The following is a 15,224-nucleotide window of genomic DNA, read 5'->3' on the forward strand; positions in this document are numbered from 1 at the left end:
ATTTTCTCTTCTGGCAGCTCCCATTCTTTAAGGTAGTGGTTCTCAACCTGGAGGTGCAATGACACTTTCACAGAGGTCATCAAAGACCATTGGAAGACACAGATATTTATACTATGATTCACAACAGTAGCAAAATTACAGTTATGAAGTAGGAACAAAAACAATTTTTGGTTGGGGGTCACCACAACATGAGGAACTGTACTAACAGTCACGGCATTAAGAAGGTTGAAAACCACTTAAGGAGAAACCATGACTTCTTCCTGATCCTAACCTTCAGTGAGCTCTATATTTACACACCTTCTCCCTTAAAGTATCATAATGATCATACACCAGGTCAGGAGAATCTCAACCTTGTGGGTAATGAGCTTTAATCGAGTTCTTATTCCTCTTTAGTTGAGCCCACTGGTAGAACAGAGAACAGTACAGTACCTCCAAAGTCAACTCTCTCTTCTTTGGCTCATGTGTCAGAAAACAAAACAAAACAAAAAACACAAAGAAATCACAGATGATCAGGGAACATTTCCACAGAAATCGTTGCTAGGATTTTCTTAGGACTCAAACCATTGCAACAAGTAAAGAATGAGAGTAAGCCACAGCTTGTATGAAAAACACAGAATGAAAGCGTTGCACATCCAGCTAAGGCAGATAACCCTCTTATAACCTGGGATATCCTATTGTATGGCCACTGGAGTGCTCCCAGCCATGGAAATAACAATGGTTTGTAAAGGCATAGCAAGATCCTAATGAGACCAGCTATTTCAATTTATTCTTGGAATTGAAGAAAAAGAAATCGTGTAATGCTGCCTTTAATCAAGGGCATATACTGAGTGGACAGCCTCAGTCCTCAGTGAGATATTTAAAGAATCTGTCTGGAGTCCTTCACTTAGATGATGGCATAACTAAATCTAGGCTCTCTTCCTATATCTCTAAATCTATAGCTCAAATCTGCCCTGTAATCTGGAGAAGGAAGTGAGTCTGATTTCCCCTCTTTTACAGAGAAAACTGGGGATCAGAGAGGTTAAGCACAGTGAGCCAGGGCTCAACCTAAGTCCACCACTTCCTTCAACACCCAGCTCAAAGCTCACCTTCTTCTGAGAAGTCATTAGCCCAGCGCTCCTCTGAGCAACCTGCTACTACAGAACAACACCACTGCTCTTCTCCATTCTGTCTGCGACCTCATTGAGTGTTGTCCAAGTTTCTCTGTGATATTCTGCATGTGCTCTCACCCTCCCACTAGATTGTAAGCTCCACGTGGGCACAGTTTGTCCTGTCTTTTCCTTGTGTTACCACCACGTGGCTAATAAATGTCTAACCCAGCAAGAGAACAGATTCTTCAGTCCTTTCTTCCTCTGGGAACTCCTAGGTCGTTAGGGGCGGAGCTAAACAATGGCTCAGTCGTACCTGGTAATGTGTATACCCCATTGAAACAGAAACAGGTCATTAAGAGCAATTTCCTTGGGGGATTTTTCTTCTGTAAGCCAGTACAGTGCTCCTTTGTGGATGTCATTCCCGATATCCAAAAACAAAGGGACATGTGCCCAAATACTCACTAACAGCAAGGCATCGCATCTAGGTAACCTTCCTGGCCTCCATTTGCCATTAGCACCTAAAATAACTTGGTTTCTGTTTTGTCTCCTGCAGTCCCCGAAGTCACCCCGGCTAACGTCAGTGGTGGTGGAGGCAGCAAGTCTGAACTGGTTATAACCTGGGAGGTAAATCCGTCACAGAACCAAAGGGACCTGATGTTGTCTGTGCTATTTTGTCATTTTCTCCCATATGACAAGAAGCCAGGAACTGTTCCCCTCTGTTTCCAAGAAATCCATTAATGGCCATCAGGAAGTGAAGGTGTTTGGCCACCCATTGTTGAAGCAAGTTTTAATTTGACTGCTCACAGGAAAAACAATCATAAAAGAGGAGAAACCACAAGTTTAAAAAAATAATAATAAGAAGAACAATAAGTCTGGATCAAAGAAACCCAGTCTTTTTCTTTTCTTTTCTTTCTTTTTTTTTTCTGAATTGCTGCATGGCCAATTGATTTAAAATATCTGCCAGCTATAGATTGAGTATCCCAGAACAATTTCCTGGCAGTTGGCTTTGCTTCTGGGCTGTGAGGTATTTCTTTAAACAACCTGGAGGAAGGTTAGTGACCAATTTATTAAAAATTGATTTTGAGAGAGGAGGTGGAAGCTTCAGAAAAGGTTTGAAATGTGTTCCAAAGATTTTAGACAATGTCCTCTGAAATAAAAAGCCTTTCATTCACCCAGAGCCCTAGCAGGGAAAGAAATCTCTCCCTCCCTCCCTCCCAGCTAAGCCCAGGGTCTCCCTCAGGGGCAGGATCTCACCTGAATAGAGATGGCCCTCTTTTGTGAATTCATTCATCTATTTGACTCCCAAGGAAAATGATTACTAGATGGTGCATGATGAAAAGGGTTTTTTGTTTTGTTTTGTTTTGTTTTAATTTGGTTTGTTTTGGCTTTTAATCAACTGTGTGGTTAATTGCCATTATTTGTAGCTATTTCAGAGTTGAGTCCTCCACCTTACCAGAGCCCAACTTTCCACAGCTGATCTACATTTCATTTTCGATTCTCTTGGTACTCTGGTACCACATGAGTATCTAAGGCAGGTTAAAGGACAGCTCTAAGTTTAAAAGGTGGTTGCAAATAAAACCCAATTTAAATTGGTGAGGAACAGTCTTTAACAGTTGAATCAACTGAAGCAGGAATTGGGGAGTCCCCTTTAATATTTGAATCAAATTACTGTGCTTTCTGAGTACAACCTCCCTTCCTCCCCAGACAGTCCCTGAGGAATTACAGAATGGCAGAGGCTTTGGTTACGTGGTAGCCTTCCGGCCACATGGCAAAATGATCTGGATGCTGACAGTGCTGGCTTCAGCTGATGCCTCCAGATACGTGTTCAGGAATGAAAGCGTGCGTCCATTCTCTCCCTTTGAGGTTAAAGTGGGTGTCTTCAATAACAAAGGGGAAGGCCCTTTCAGTCCCACCACCCTGGTGTATTCTGCTGAAGAAGGTATTGTTCATGCTACCTTGATATTTCTTCAGTTCTAAATGGTGTTCCTTTCAGGATGTACGATTAACTTGGGGTATAATGTACATACAAATCAAAGGGATATCTTCATTACAGACAAGTACACTATAAAATATTGGCTCACTACCATATCCTGTCTCTCTGTCTCTCTCTGTGTCTCTCTGTCTGTCTCTCTCTCACACTCTCTCACACACACAAACACACACACACACACACACACAGAGAGAGAGAGAGAGAGAAAGAGAGAGAGAGAGAGAGAGACCCTGGCTATGTGTCTACACACCAGTAATTCCAGAATATGGGAGGTTGAGGCACATTAGCTAGTTTGAGAGTAGCCTGGGGTACATGTTTGAAACTATCTCCAAAACAAAAACACTCAGTTGCAACTCTATCATATATAAAAACACATGGCTCTCCATCAATTGACTCCATTCCTCAGGACCGACCAACCAAGCTTGCAAGTGCCCTCCCTGTGTTATCTTCAGCTGTATTTTTCTATGTGCCTACTGTCTATTGATACATACATACCCAGTACCTGTGTGTCATCGTTATTTTTAAAGAATCATACTTTATCCTTTTAGGCAGATAGCAAAATAGAATGTATCACCCATCCCTTGTATTTTTAAGCCATTTTGCTCAGACTCTCACTTCTCAGGAGAGGAAATCACGAAGCAACCTGATTTCCCTTCACACTCCCATAACACTCATGAGTCTTCACACATTATTTACTTCTTTCAGGAGGGCCCGGCATTCACAATGCCTCTCACAGTCCTCAGTATGCTCCGAGCTCACCATTTTCGTTGTAATGATGATATTCAGAATTAAATCACCGGACAGCATCTAAAAATTGAGACATTAGTTTGGAGTCATCAAAGAAACTACATGTTCTTCTTCCTTGTGGAAAAATGATTGCCATAGAGGACAGCCTAGCATGGCCTCTCCCCTACCCCTCTGCTGGCTCTCACAACCCACCCCTGCACACTACACACTACATGCAAAAGACTGGGAATGATCCAAACCAAATCTCTCCCCTTGCATGTGCTTCTCTGCGTTATCTGTTCTCCAACTTACTCATATCACATTAGAAATCCCTCCTCATTCTTCTGGCCTCTCCTTGAATAGCAATGGTTTTCTGTGGTTCCCTAGGCCTGCTACATGGAATAGGTTTTTGTTTATGTCTCATTTCTTGAGTATCATTTGTAGCCATAATATTTATAGCCTCTGCATTTTTTGCTATGATAATGTTCATGCCAACATATTTAAAGATTTGAAGCTTTGTTATATGTTCTCATGAAGGCAAGTGTTATTGGGGATGGCTGATGTTTTCTGCTATGTATCAAGTAACATTTTAATAATTCTGAATTAACACATAAGCACAATCTTATTGTCATGTGTAAATAGAGCTCTCTATGTCCAATATTTCCTGGAGAGTGCCATGTAGAGGAGTACACAAATTGAGACTAAATTATATAAGATAAATGTGTTCACATCAAAAGGAACTTTATTATAGCCTGTGTTGGGGCTTAAGACAATGAAGATGGTGCTTTTGTCTACCAGTAATGGGTCCCTGGAACAGATGACGTTTTAAAGATATCAAATAGTTATGTACTGACTTGAATTGTTTTTTAAAAAGTACATAGCTACCCAAGGTAAAATTTTGTGAATGTTATTATTTAAGTCAGAGCTAAACTAGGTTTTTCGGCAAGGCAGATTATTAAAAGAAAATTTTATGTACCGATGGTATACAACTCTCATAAAAAAAATCTGGCAAAGCAACTGGAATGTGAGAAACTATTGGTTCAGTCTGCCATTTGCATTTGGGAATACTGAGTCCCAGAAACTGTAAATGACTTGTCTAGGGTTTCAGAGATTACCTTATCAAACCAAGCCGTCGAGTAGCTTTCCTGAACTGTAGTCAATTCAGTTAACTATGCTTGTTTCTTTCTGTCTTGTTTTCATAGCCCAGCAACTGAGACTATAATTCAATTTACCTAAGAAAGAGCTACGTAAACAAAGTGCTGGCTATGAGAATTTATCACTAAACTTGCCCTAGGGTCACTTTAGTGCCATCTACTGCCGTGTAGACCTTTGGAAGACTTCAGAAGTATCCGTTTCCTAACTAGCTCACTACAGATTATAATTGTTTATCTGGGGGAGGGGTTGTGTATCTCCCAAGTATGAAGGACATATGACTGTGGCTTCTTTTGCCTTCTAACCCCATTTTTAAAAACCTGATATAATGAAGCTGACCCAATAGTAAATTTTTCTGAATTTATTTGTAGAACCCACCAAGCCACCAGCCAGTATCTTTGCCAGGAGTCTTTCTGCCACAGATATCGAAGTTTTCTGGGCCTCCCCTATTGGGAAGAACAGGGGACGGATTCAAGGTTATGAGGTAAGATAGAGACCAGTGCATTTGATCTACATATCTTGGTGAGACTTCTAAGGCACATTCACTGATGGGAGAAGACCCACATTGCTTTATACAGGTACCTGTTCTAGAAGCCTACTTCTACCATACCACCCTTTACCTATGATTACGCTCAAGTTTATTATTATATTTCTCTCTCTTTCTTTACCTAAAGATTTGCAATATAGTTGGTAAAGAGAGCTTAAATACAATAGGCAATAGGGGATAGGCAGATGGCCTTAGAAGTCAGGAGTGTTCATTGCTCTTGCAGAAGATCTGAGTTCAGTTTCCAGCATCCATCCTGGGCAACTCAACAACTGCCTGTAACTCTAGCTCCAGGGGATTTGATGCTCTCTTCTGGCCTTTGTGCTTACCTACATTCATAATGCAAGCACACATACACGCACACAATGCTTTTTAAAAAATCTTTAAAAATACATAGGCGAGTGCCAGCAGCAATTCACTGAACTGAGATCAGGACCCCCGTTGAAGGAATCAGAGAAAGAACTGAAAGAGCTTGAAGGGGCTTGAGACCCCATATGAACAACAATGCCAAGCAACCAGAGCTTCCAGGGACTAAGTCACTACCTAAAGACTATACATGGACTGACCCTGGACTCTGACCTCATAGGTAGCAATGAATATCCTAGTAAGAGCACCAGTGGAAGGGGAAGCCCTTGGTCTGGCCAAGACAGAACCCCCAGTGAACGTGATTGTTGGGGGGAGGGCTGTAATGGGGGGAGGATGGGGAGGGGAAGCCCACCTAGAAGGGGAGGGGTAGGGGTTAGGGGGATGTTGGCCTGGAAACCGGGAAGGGGAATAATAATCGAAATGTAAATAAGAAATACTCAAGTTAATAAAGATAAAATCTTTTAAAATATTTTTTCCAATATTATATGCTCAGAATCACCTGGCCTCAAAACAAAGGTGGGGGAAATGACAGAAATAGCCATTGCTGATTCTCCACACTGGCCATCTCAGTGAGAAAATAAGACAAAAGAAGATTTTCTTACTGTGGATGATTGTGTAGATCATGCGAATCTCCTTGTTCTAAAAGCACTGTCCACCAGTTAATATAGAAATTTACCTCCATCATTAGAACTAGCATAATGATATTACTACCGGATGACATTGGAAGTATCCCCAGTGGATGTTATTTCCAAGGTCGTTCTTTATATTTTCTCAGGTAAAATATTGGAGACATGATGATAAGGAAGAAAATGCTAGAAAAATACGAACAGTTGGAAACCAGACATCTACGAAAATCACCAACTTGAAAGGGAATGCTCTGTACCACCTATCTGTCAAGGCTTATAACTCAGCTGGGACAGGACCCTCCAGTGCAGCAGTCAATGTCACGACCAGAAAGCCACGTAAGGACAGAGTTGCTCAGAAATATTTTGGGGATTCATCAAACATACTCCAAGTTCATTACCTATCCCCACCTCCCAGGGATCATTTGCATACTAATTGGTATCATTATATGGATTCAAATGCACCTTAGCATTTTAACTGAACCTTTCAGAATAGCATGCCAAATTCATTGCTCCAGAGGACAGAAAGATAAATGTTTTTCTCCTCACTGGGAAGGACTACTTCTTTTAGCTATAAATGGTAGGCGACCAACTGAATCTTTTTCTATTTGCAATGCTGTATCCCGTCAGATTTCAGTGACCTTGAAGACACATATTAGTGCAATCGCCCATTAAATTGCCTCTACTCTCGAATTCTAGTAAGGGGATATTCCTCGGAATCCATTGAGATTTAATAATCTGTGACTTCGTCTATCTTAATTTTTTTTTTATAGCACCAAGCCAACCCCCTGGAAACATCATATGGAATTCATCGGACTCCAAAATTATCCTGAACTGGGATCAAGTGAAGGCCCTGGATAATGAGTCAGAAGTAAAAGGATACAAAGTGGGTAATTTCTTTTTGCAAGGACACCTAATCCTGCTATTAGCAGGAAGGGAGTCTGCCAGGCAGCAACAGAGGCTCCATTTTCTCACTCTTCCCTGATGGGCTTCCCTGCTGAATGCTGCCCATTCAGGAATCTCTACCCTAAAGTAGACTCATCTAAATTTTATGTGTGCCCTGTCTTAACTTAGACTATCATCTGGATGAATCAGTCTTTCCTTTCTCTCACAAATAACGGAGGTAATCAGCTTGGAAAAGAAAAGAAAGACTCAACTTGGTTCACACTTGAGGAAGTTTCAGTCCATGGTTGGTGAACTGTTACTTTTGGACCTCTTGCATAGCAATATGTTCTGGCAGAGAGGTGTGGAACATAGAGGCCAGGACGCAGAGAGATGGAAAGGGAGAAGAGGAGGAGACAGAGACAGAGAGACGAGAGAGAGAGAGAGAGAGAGAGAGAGAGAGAGGCAAGAGAGAGGAGAGAGAGAGAGAGAGAGAGAGAGAGAGAGAGAGAGAGAGAGAGAGAGAGAGAGAGAAAGACTAAGATACCATTCTACAATCCCCTGCAAGAGTACTCACAAAGTCTACCCCTTGTAGGTTCCACCATATCCAGGTAACACTATAGGTTAGAGATAAGACCTTTAACATATAGACCTTTGGGGAGCATTCAATGCTACAATTTCATGTAAATTTTAGGTTTATGTAACATAGATCAGAAATTGTTTTTTTTTTAAAGCTCTGTGATTGGGACTCTATAACCTCCCCCCCCCCCGCCCCGCAAAGAGCCCTTTACCATTTGCTTTTGGCAGCTTGACTTTATTTATTGTGTGGTGCATGTGCGTGCATGTGTGTGCATGTGTATGTGTGTGTGTGTGTGTGTGTGTGTGTGTGTGTGTGTGAGAGAGAGAGAGAGAGAGAGAGAGAGAGAGAATGTGTATATGTGTTTGTGCACATGTGCACGAGCATGCGGTGTGTCTGGGTACACACCAGTGTGTGTGTGCTTAACTAACATTCCCAGTGTCACTGTCAATCCTGTTCTTATTTATGTAGAGAGCTTCTCTGTAAGAGAATAGGCTGAAAATATTGTCTGCCAGATCGTGTAAATGCTAGCCTGTCTTTGAAATGAACACACACACACACACACACACACACACACACACACACACACACACATGCACACCCCCAGTTAAAAGACAGTGTCTTGGGCTGGAGAGATGGCTCAGCGGATAAGAGCACCGACTGCTCTTCTAGAAGTCCTGAGTTCAAATCCCAGCAACCACATGGTGGCTCACAACCATCTGTAATGGGATCTGATGCCCTCTTCTGGTGTGTCTGAAGACTGCTACAGTGTACTCTTATAAAATAAATAAATAAATCTTAAAAAAAAGACAGTGTCTTATGAAACTGGGGGTTTTTGACTGACTTGAAACTGAACTCAGATCCTCTATCAGAGCAGTACATACTCTTGATGGCTATGCAACCTCTCCAGCCTTTGACTGAATATAAATATCCCATTGCCACTGAAAACTGGGCCAAAATATGACTTTACAGTCTTCACTTAGCCAAAATGGGCAGTGTCAGTGCTTAGCATCCCTAAGATAAGTCACCCACACATGTGGCTTTCTCACCAGGAATGGCTTTGCCAAAGCTACAGGGAAGCCAGAGATCACTCAGTCCATGAGATTTTCTCATGGAAAACTTGGGTTTTCTTACAGTGGGGAGATTCATGTAGGTGAACTTCTGATAGGTCCCTTAGCTTCAGTGTAAGGGAGCAGTAAATAAAAGCTAAGGGTGTAGCTATCTTCTGCAAGGCCAGCCAGATTCAAAGGGATGACGGTGGACAAGACATGTGAAAGCAGTAGTATACCATCCTGACGTGAAGGACTGAGGGTGTACAGCGCAGCAGGATTGGCTGTCTCTAAATGTGAAGGCCAGATGCTCTCTGAGCAGACTATAACCAGGGCTCTGGCCCCAACCTCTGAGGGGAAAGAAGAAAGAAACTACAGATGTTTAGCTGGAAGAAATAAAACTTCTCAAAAGCATAACACTTCAAATGTGTAAAGGGACTTGACTAATAATGAGTAAAGTTTTTCCAACTTTTATGACTACTGAAAATGTTGACTTCCAAGCTCTTCTTGAAAAAATTCAAAATTGTAGACTTAGTTTTATAATCTTCCTTAAATAATGGAAACTATGGGAGGGTTTATTTAAGTGGACTTTTGCAAAATTGCAAAGGAAGCCACTATTTTCCTTTTAATGGATTACTGGAAAATCGCTAGCAGCCAAGAGCATGTCAACACAGCCTTGGTAATAATAATTTATCAAAAGCTTTGCAAAATGTTACTCTTCCTGAGGATAGATGGGCAGCAAAATGCATTTAACTCAAAGAGTGCACTGAATTCTCTTCCCTGACATCTCAGTAGAAATAGAAAGTGGCATAGCTAATGCCTGCTTACTTCCAGCCATGGAGAAGTCTTCCTTTGCACTAAATCCATTCTTGAATAGTTTTGGCTTCTGGAAAGTACAATTGAGCCAAAATTTATCATTATGTCCTCTGGGCTTGTGAGCCACAGCCCTATTCCTTTGTGTCCTAGGGAACAATTCTAAGGGACTTTAAGTTTGTTTTCAGGCTGCTGCCAAAACAAAATAACAGGTAGACTGCCTGCCCAAAGTATTTCAAGCAACCACGAAAAAGGTTTGAGATCATCTAGTAAAAGACCTTATTTTATAGCTATGAGCATTCAAGCCCATCCATAAGTCTGTTGAAGTGCCTTGTCTTTCTCAGGTGCAAGGAACAGTTGACATGTTGAGACTTGCTGACTAGTAACAGTTATTGCTTTGTTGGCAGTCAGTGCTTTGTACACCTGCTTCTCACAAATGCTCACACCAGATTCATTGTAATGTCTCCCCAGGAAGAACCATCCTCAGTTCATTGCCGCTTCAGACACATTTGCAGGCACACAGATTAGTCCAAGCACCATCCCTCATAGAGGGAATGTGAAGGGCAAAGCATGCCAAGAGAAACATAAGAACATTTGATTTAGCAAAAGAGACCTGTTGTTCTTCGTATAGGATTTGGGGAAGCTATTTTTACGTCTGCAGTAATAGAATGAAATGTGGGAGTAAATTAAAACTAGGGCACTTAGTTCTCTTTCTGATTCAAATATCAGATCAAATGAGGTCATCCTTTAGGGCGTTAGGCATGTCATTTATATCTTTTGGATTTAGACTTTGAGAATATAGAAACTGCTGGCACAGCTGATCCAATATTAGGAGGAAGGTTTGTTTCTTGAGAATAAGAGAAAGAAAATATCCAGAGGCATCTGGAAGAGTCCAGAAAGAAGGAAGTAGATTGGACATGGCCAGGTTTAGGGAAGGGGAGAGCAGGAGATGGAGAATAGAGCAGAGAGAGAGAGAGAGAGAGAGAGAGAGAGAGAGAGAGAGAGAGAGAGAGAGAGAGGAGGAGGAGGAGGAGGAGGAGGAGGATGGGGAGGAGGAGGGGGGAGGAGGAGGAGGGAAGGAGGGAGGGAGAGAACAGCAAGAGAGGATGTGGTGCAGACAAATCATGAGAATTATGAAGAACATAAGTAGCTGTGAGGCAGGGAGAACCTAGATGCTAGCATGAATTTTGGAGTGTATAACAGGTATTTGTGATACTCAAGGAGCCTGGAAGCCAATATGCTTATTGGTGCCATAGGTAGCAATGTGTCCCTTCTGTCAACAGTAAGGGAAATGAGTCCTTTTGGCTAATGGGAATCATTTTCACAAGTTCCCAAGGAATGCTAGATTTTATTTAACCTCCAGAAATCTTTCTGTAGTCCAGCTTCTGCTAATTCCTGGATAGATGGACATCTTGAGACCTAATAATCAGATTTGAAGAAATAACCTGTGGTCTCAGTCTGGCAAATTAAACTATCCATGTAAATAAGTGGATTAAGATGACTAAGCTCATTCAACAAATAGTCTAGACATCTATCCAAGGTTGTTCTTTTTTTTACAGTCCAGATATTGCTCCCCTCCCAGACCATCCTTCTACAGTTCCCATTCTTCCTCCCTCTGTCTTCTAAAGGATGTCCTGCTCCAGGCCTCTCCACACTCTGGGGCCTCAAGTTTCTTCAGGACTAGGAGCATCCTCTCTAACTGAGGCCGGACCAGGCAGTCCTCTGCTGTATATGTGTTGGGGGCCTCAGACCAGCTCATGTATATTGCCTGGTTGATGGCTCAGTGTCAGAGAGATCTCAGCCATCCTGGTTAGTTGAGACTGCTGGTCTTCCTACAGGATTACCCTCCTCAGCTTCTTCCAGCTTTTCCCTAATACAACCAAAAGGCTCACCAATTTCAGTCCAATATCTGAGAATAAGTATCTACTTCTGTCTCAGTCAGCTGCTCATTGGACCTCTCAGAGGACAGCCATGCTAGGCTCCTGTCTATAAGCACACCATAGCATCAGTGTTAGTGTCAGGCATTGGAGATTCCCCTTGAGCTAGATCGCAAGTTGGGCCAGTCACTGGACCTCCTTTCCCTCAGCCTCTTCTCCATGCTTGTCTCTGTAGTTCTTTCAGCCAGAAACAATTCAGGGTCAGAGGTTTTGACTGTGGGTTGGCAACCCCATCCCTCTACTTGATGCCCTGTCTTTCTAATGGAGGTGGACTCTACAAGTTCCCTCTCCCCATTGTTGGGCATTTCATCTAAGGTTCTTCCCTTTGAGTTCTGAGAGTCTCTCACCTCCCAGGTCTGTGGTACATCCTAGAGGGTTGTCCTACCTCCCACCTCCTGAGGTTGCACATTTTCATTCTTTCTGCTGTCCCTCAGCACGTCTCTCTTATCTCCTCCCCACCTCATACCTGATCATGTTCCCCTTTCCCCCTCCCCATCCACTCTCCCACCGAGGTCCCTCCCTCCTTCTGCCCCCTCCCCCCATGATTGCTTTTTTCTCCCTCCCAAGTGGGATTGAAGCATCCTCACTTGTGACCTTCTGCTTGTTAATCTTTTTAGTTCTGTAGATTGTATCCTAGGGATTCTGTATCCTAATTAGTGGATAATAATATCCACTTATTAGTGAGTACATACTTTGCATGTCCTTTGGTTCTCAGTTACCTCACTCAGGATGACATTTTCTAATTCCATCCACTTGCCTGCAAAACTCATGTTGTCCTTGTTCTTAACAACTGACTAGTATTCCGGTGTGTAAATGAACCACATTTTCTGTACCCACTCTTCGATTGAGGAACATTCGGTCGTTTCATGCTTCTGGCTATCATAGATAAGGCCACTATAAACATGGTAGTGTGTGTGCCCCTATGGTATGGTAGGACATCTTTTGGATATATACCCAAAAGCAGTACATCTGGTCTTCTTCAGATAGATCTATTTCTGATTTTCTAAGGAACCTCCAGATTGATTTCCAGAGGGGTTGTCCCAGCTTGCAATGCCACCAGCAATGGAGGGGTGTTCCTCTTTCTTCACATCCTCTACAGCATGTGTTGTCACCTGAGGTTTTGATCTTAGTCATTCTGATTGGTATAAGGTGGAATCTCGGGGTCATTTGGATTTACATTTCCCTGATGACTAAGGACTTAACATTTCTTTAAGTGTTTCTCTGGCATTAGAGAGTCCTCTGTTTTGGATTCTCTGTTTAGTTCCTTGCCCCATTTTTTGATTGGGTTGTTTGGTTTTTTTGGGAGGTTAGTTCTTGAGTTCATTATATATTTTAGATATTAGCCCTCTATCAGATATGAGGTAATGAAGTTTTTTTCTCCAATCTGTAGATTGACAATTTGTCCTACTGATTATATTCATTGTCTTGTAGAAGAGATTCAGTTTCATGAGGTTGCATTTATCAATTCTTGATCTTAGAGCCTGAGTCATAGGCATTCTATTTAGGAAAGGGCCCCCTGCCCCATGCCAATGAGTTCAAGGCTCTTTCCCAACTTCTCTTCTATTAGAGTTAGTCTATCTGGCTAAATGTTGAGGTTCTTGCTTGAGTTGGACTTGAGCTTTGTACAAGGTGACAAATATGGATCTACTTTCTTTTTTTTTTTTTTTTTTTACATACTGACTACCAGTGATACCAGCACCATTTATTGAAGATGCTTTCTTTTTCCACTGTATATTTTTGGCTTTTTTTTTTATCAAAGACCAAATGTCCATAAGTTTGTGGGTTTCTTTATGGGTCTTCAATCCTATTCCATTGATCTACCAGTCTGTCTCTATTCCAATACAATGCAGTTTTTATCACTATTATCCTGTAGTACAGCTTGAGGTCAGGAATGATCATTCACCCAGAACATTTTGGTAAGAATTATTTTCCCTATCCTAGGTTTTCTGTTTTTCCATATAAATTATTTGCATGTCTTTTAAGAATTGTGTTGGAGTTTTGATGGGGATTGCATTGAATCTGTAGATTGCTTTTGGTAGGATGGCCATTTTGACTATGTTAATCCTGCCAATCCATGAGCCTGGGAGATCTCTCCATTTTCTGAGGTCTTCATTCTTCACTTTCTTTCTTGAGAGACTTGAAGTTCTTATCATACAGAACTTTCACTGGAAGTTCTTATCATACAGACATTTCACTGGTTTGGTGAGAGTTACCACAATATATTTTACATTATTTGTGACTATTTTGAAGGGTGTTGTTTCCCTAATCTCTTTCTCAGCCTGTTTTTTATTTATATAAAGGAAGGCTACTGATTTGTTTGGGTTAATTTTTTATTCAGCCACTCTGGAGATGTTGTTTATCAGCTGTAGAAGTTCTCTGGCAGAATTTCCAGGGTCACTTATATATACTATCATACCTTCTTCAACTAGTGATACCTTGACTTCTTGTCAATTTGTATCCCTTTGATCTTCTTTTGTTGCTCTGGCTTAAACTTCTGGTATTATATTGAATTGATATGGAAAGAGTGGGCAACCTAATCTTGTCACTTATTTTTAGTAGGGTTGCTTCAAGTATCTTTCCATTTAATTTGATATTGGTTGTTGGTTTGCTGTATATTGCTTTTATTATGTTTAGATATGGGCTTTGAATTCCTGATCTCTCCAATACTTTTAATGTGATGGGGTGTTGTATTTTATCAATTGCTTCTTCAGCACCTAATGAGAAGATCCTGTGATTTTTTTTTCTTTGAGTTTGTTTATATAGTGGATTACATTAATGGATTTTCATATATTGAACCAACTTTGCATGCCTGGGATGAAGCCTACTTGATCATGATGAATGATGGTTTTGATATGTTCTTGGATTTGGTGTGCTAGAATTTTATTGAGTATTTTTGCATTGATGTTCATAAGAAAAATTGGTTTGAAGCTCTGTTTCTTTTCTGGGTCTTTGTATGGTTTTGCTTTCAGAGTAGTTGTGGATTCATAGAATGAATTAGCAGTGTTCCTTCTGTTTCTATTTTGTGGAACAGTTTAAGAAGTGTTGGTATTAGGTATTCTTTAAAGGTCTTATACAATTCTGCAGTAAAGCCATCTGGCCCTTGGTTTTTTGTTTTTTGTTTTTGTTTTTGTTTTTGTTTTTGTTTGTTTGTTTTTGTTTTTTGTTTTTCCTGACCAGGAGGTTTTTAATGGCTTCTATTTCTATAGGAGATATGGGTCTGTAGAGAATTTGCCTGCTCTTAATTTAACTTTAGTACATGTTATCTGTCTAGAAAACCATCCATTTTATCTAGATTTTCCAGTTTTGTTGAGTATAGGCTTTTTTAGTAGGATCTGATGATTTTTTTGAATTTCCTAAGTTTCTGTTGTTAAGTCGCCCTTTCATTTCTCATTTGGTTAATTTGAAAACTTTGTTAATTTGTCCTTAAGTATGTTTGGCTAGGAGTTGATCTATCTTGTTGATTTTTTTCAAATAACC

General features: G+C 41.1%; 1 protein-coding gene across 7 annotated transcripts in view; it reads left to right on the forward strand.

Moving 5' to 3' along the window:
- Cntn4 (contactin 4) overlaps positions 1-15,224 on the forward strand; it is a 993,738-nt gene that overhangs the window by 966,338 nt on the left and 12,176 nt on the right. For 4 of the 7 annotated variants that reach the window (NM_053879.2, XM_087655634.1, XM_087655633.1 and 1 more), the window contains 5 exon segments: positions 1,642-1,712; positions 2,793-3,027; positions 5,328-5,440; positions 6,642-6,828; positions 7,263-7,375. In NM_053879.2, the coding sequence (NP_446331.1) occupies positions 1,642-1,712; positions 2,793-3,027; positions 5,328-5,440; positions 6,642-6,828; positions 7,263-7,375 (719 nt within the window). 7 annotated transcript variants of the gene reach the window in all.

The sequence above is a fragment of the Rattus norvegicus genome, chromosome 4 (assembly GCF_021556685.1).
Source record: "Rattus norvegicus strain SHRSP/BbbUtx chromosome 4, alternate assembly SHRSP_T2T, whole genome shotgun sequence".
NCBI lineage: Eukaryota > Metazoa > Chordata > Mammalia > Rodentia > Muridae > Rattus > Rattus norvegicus.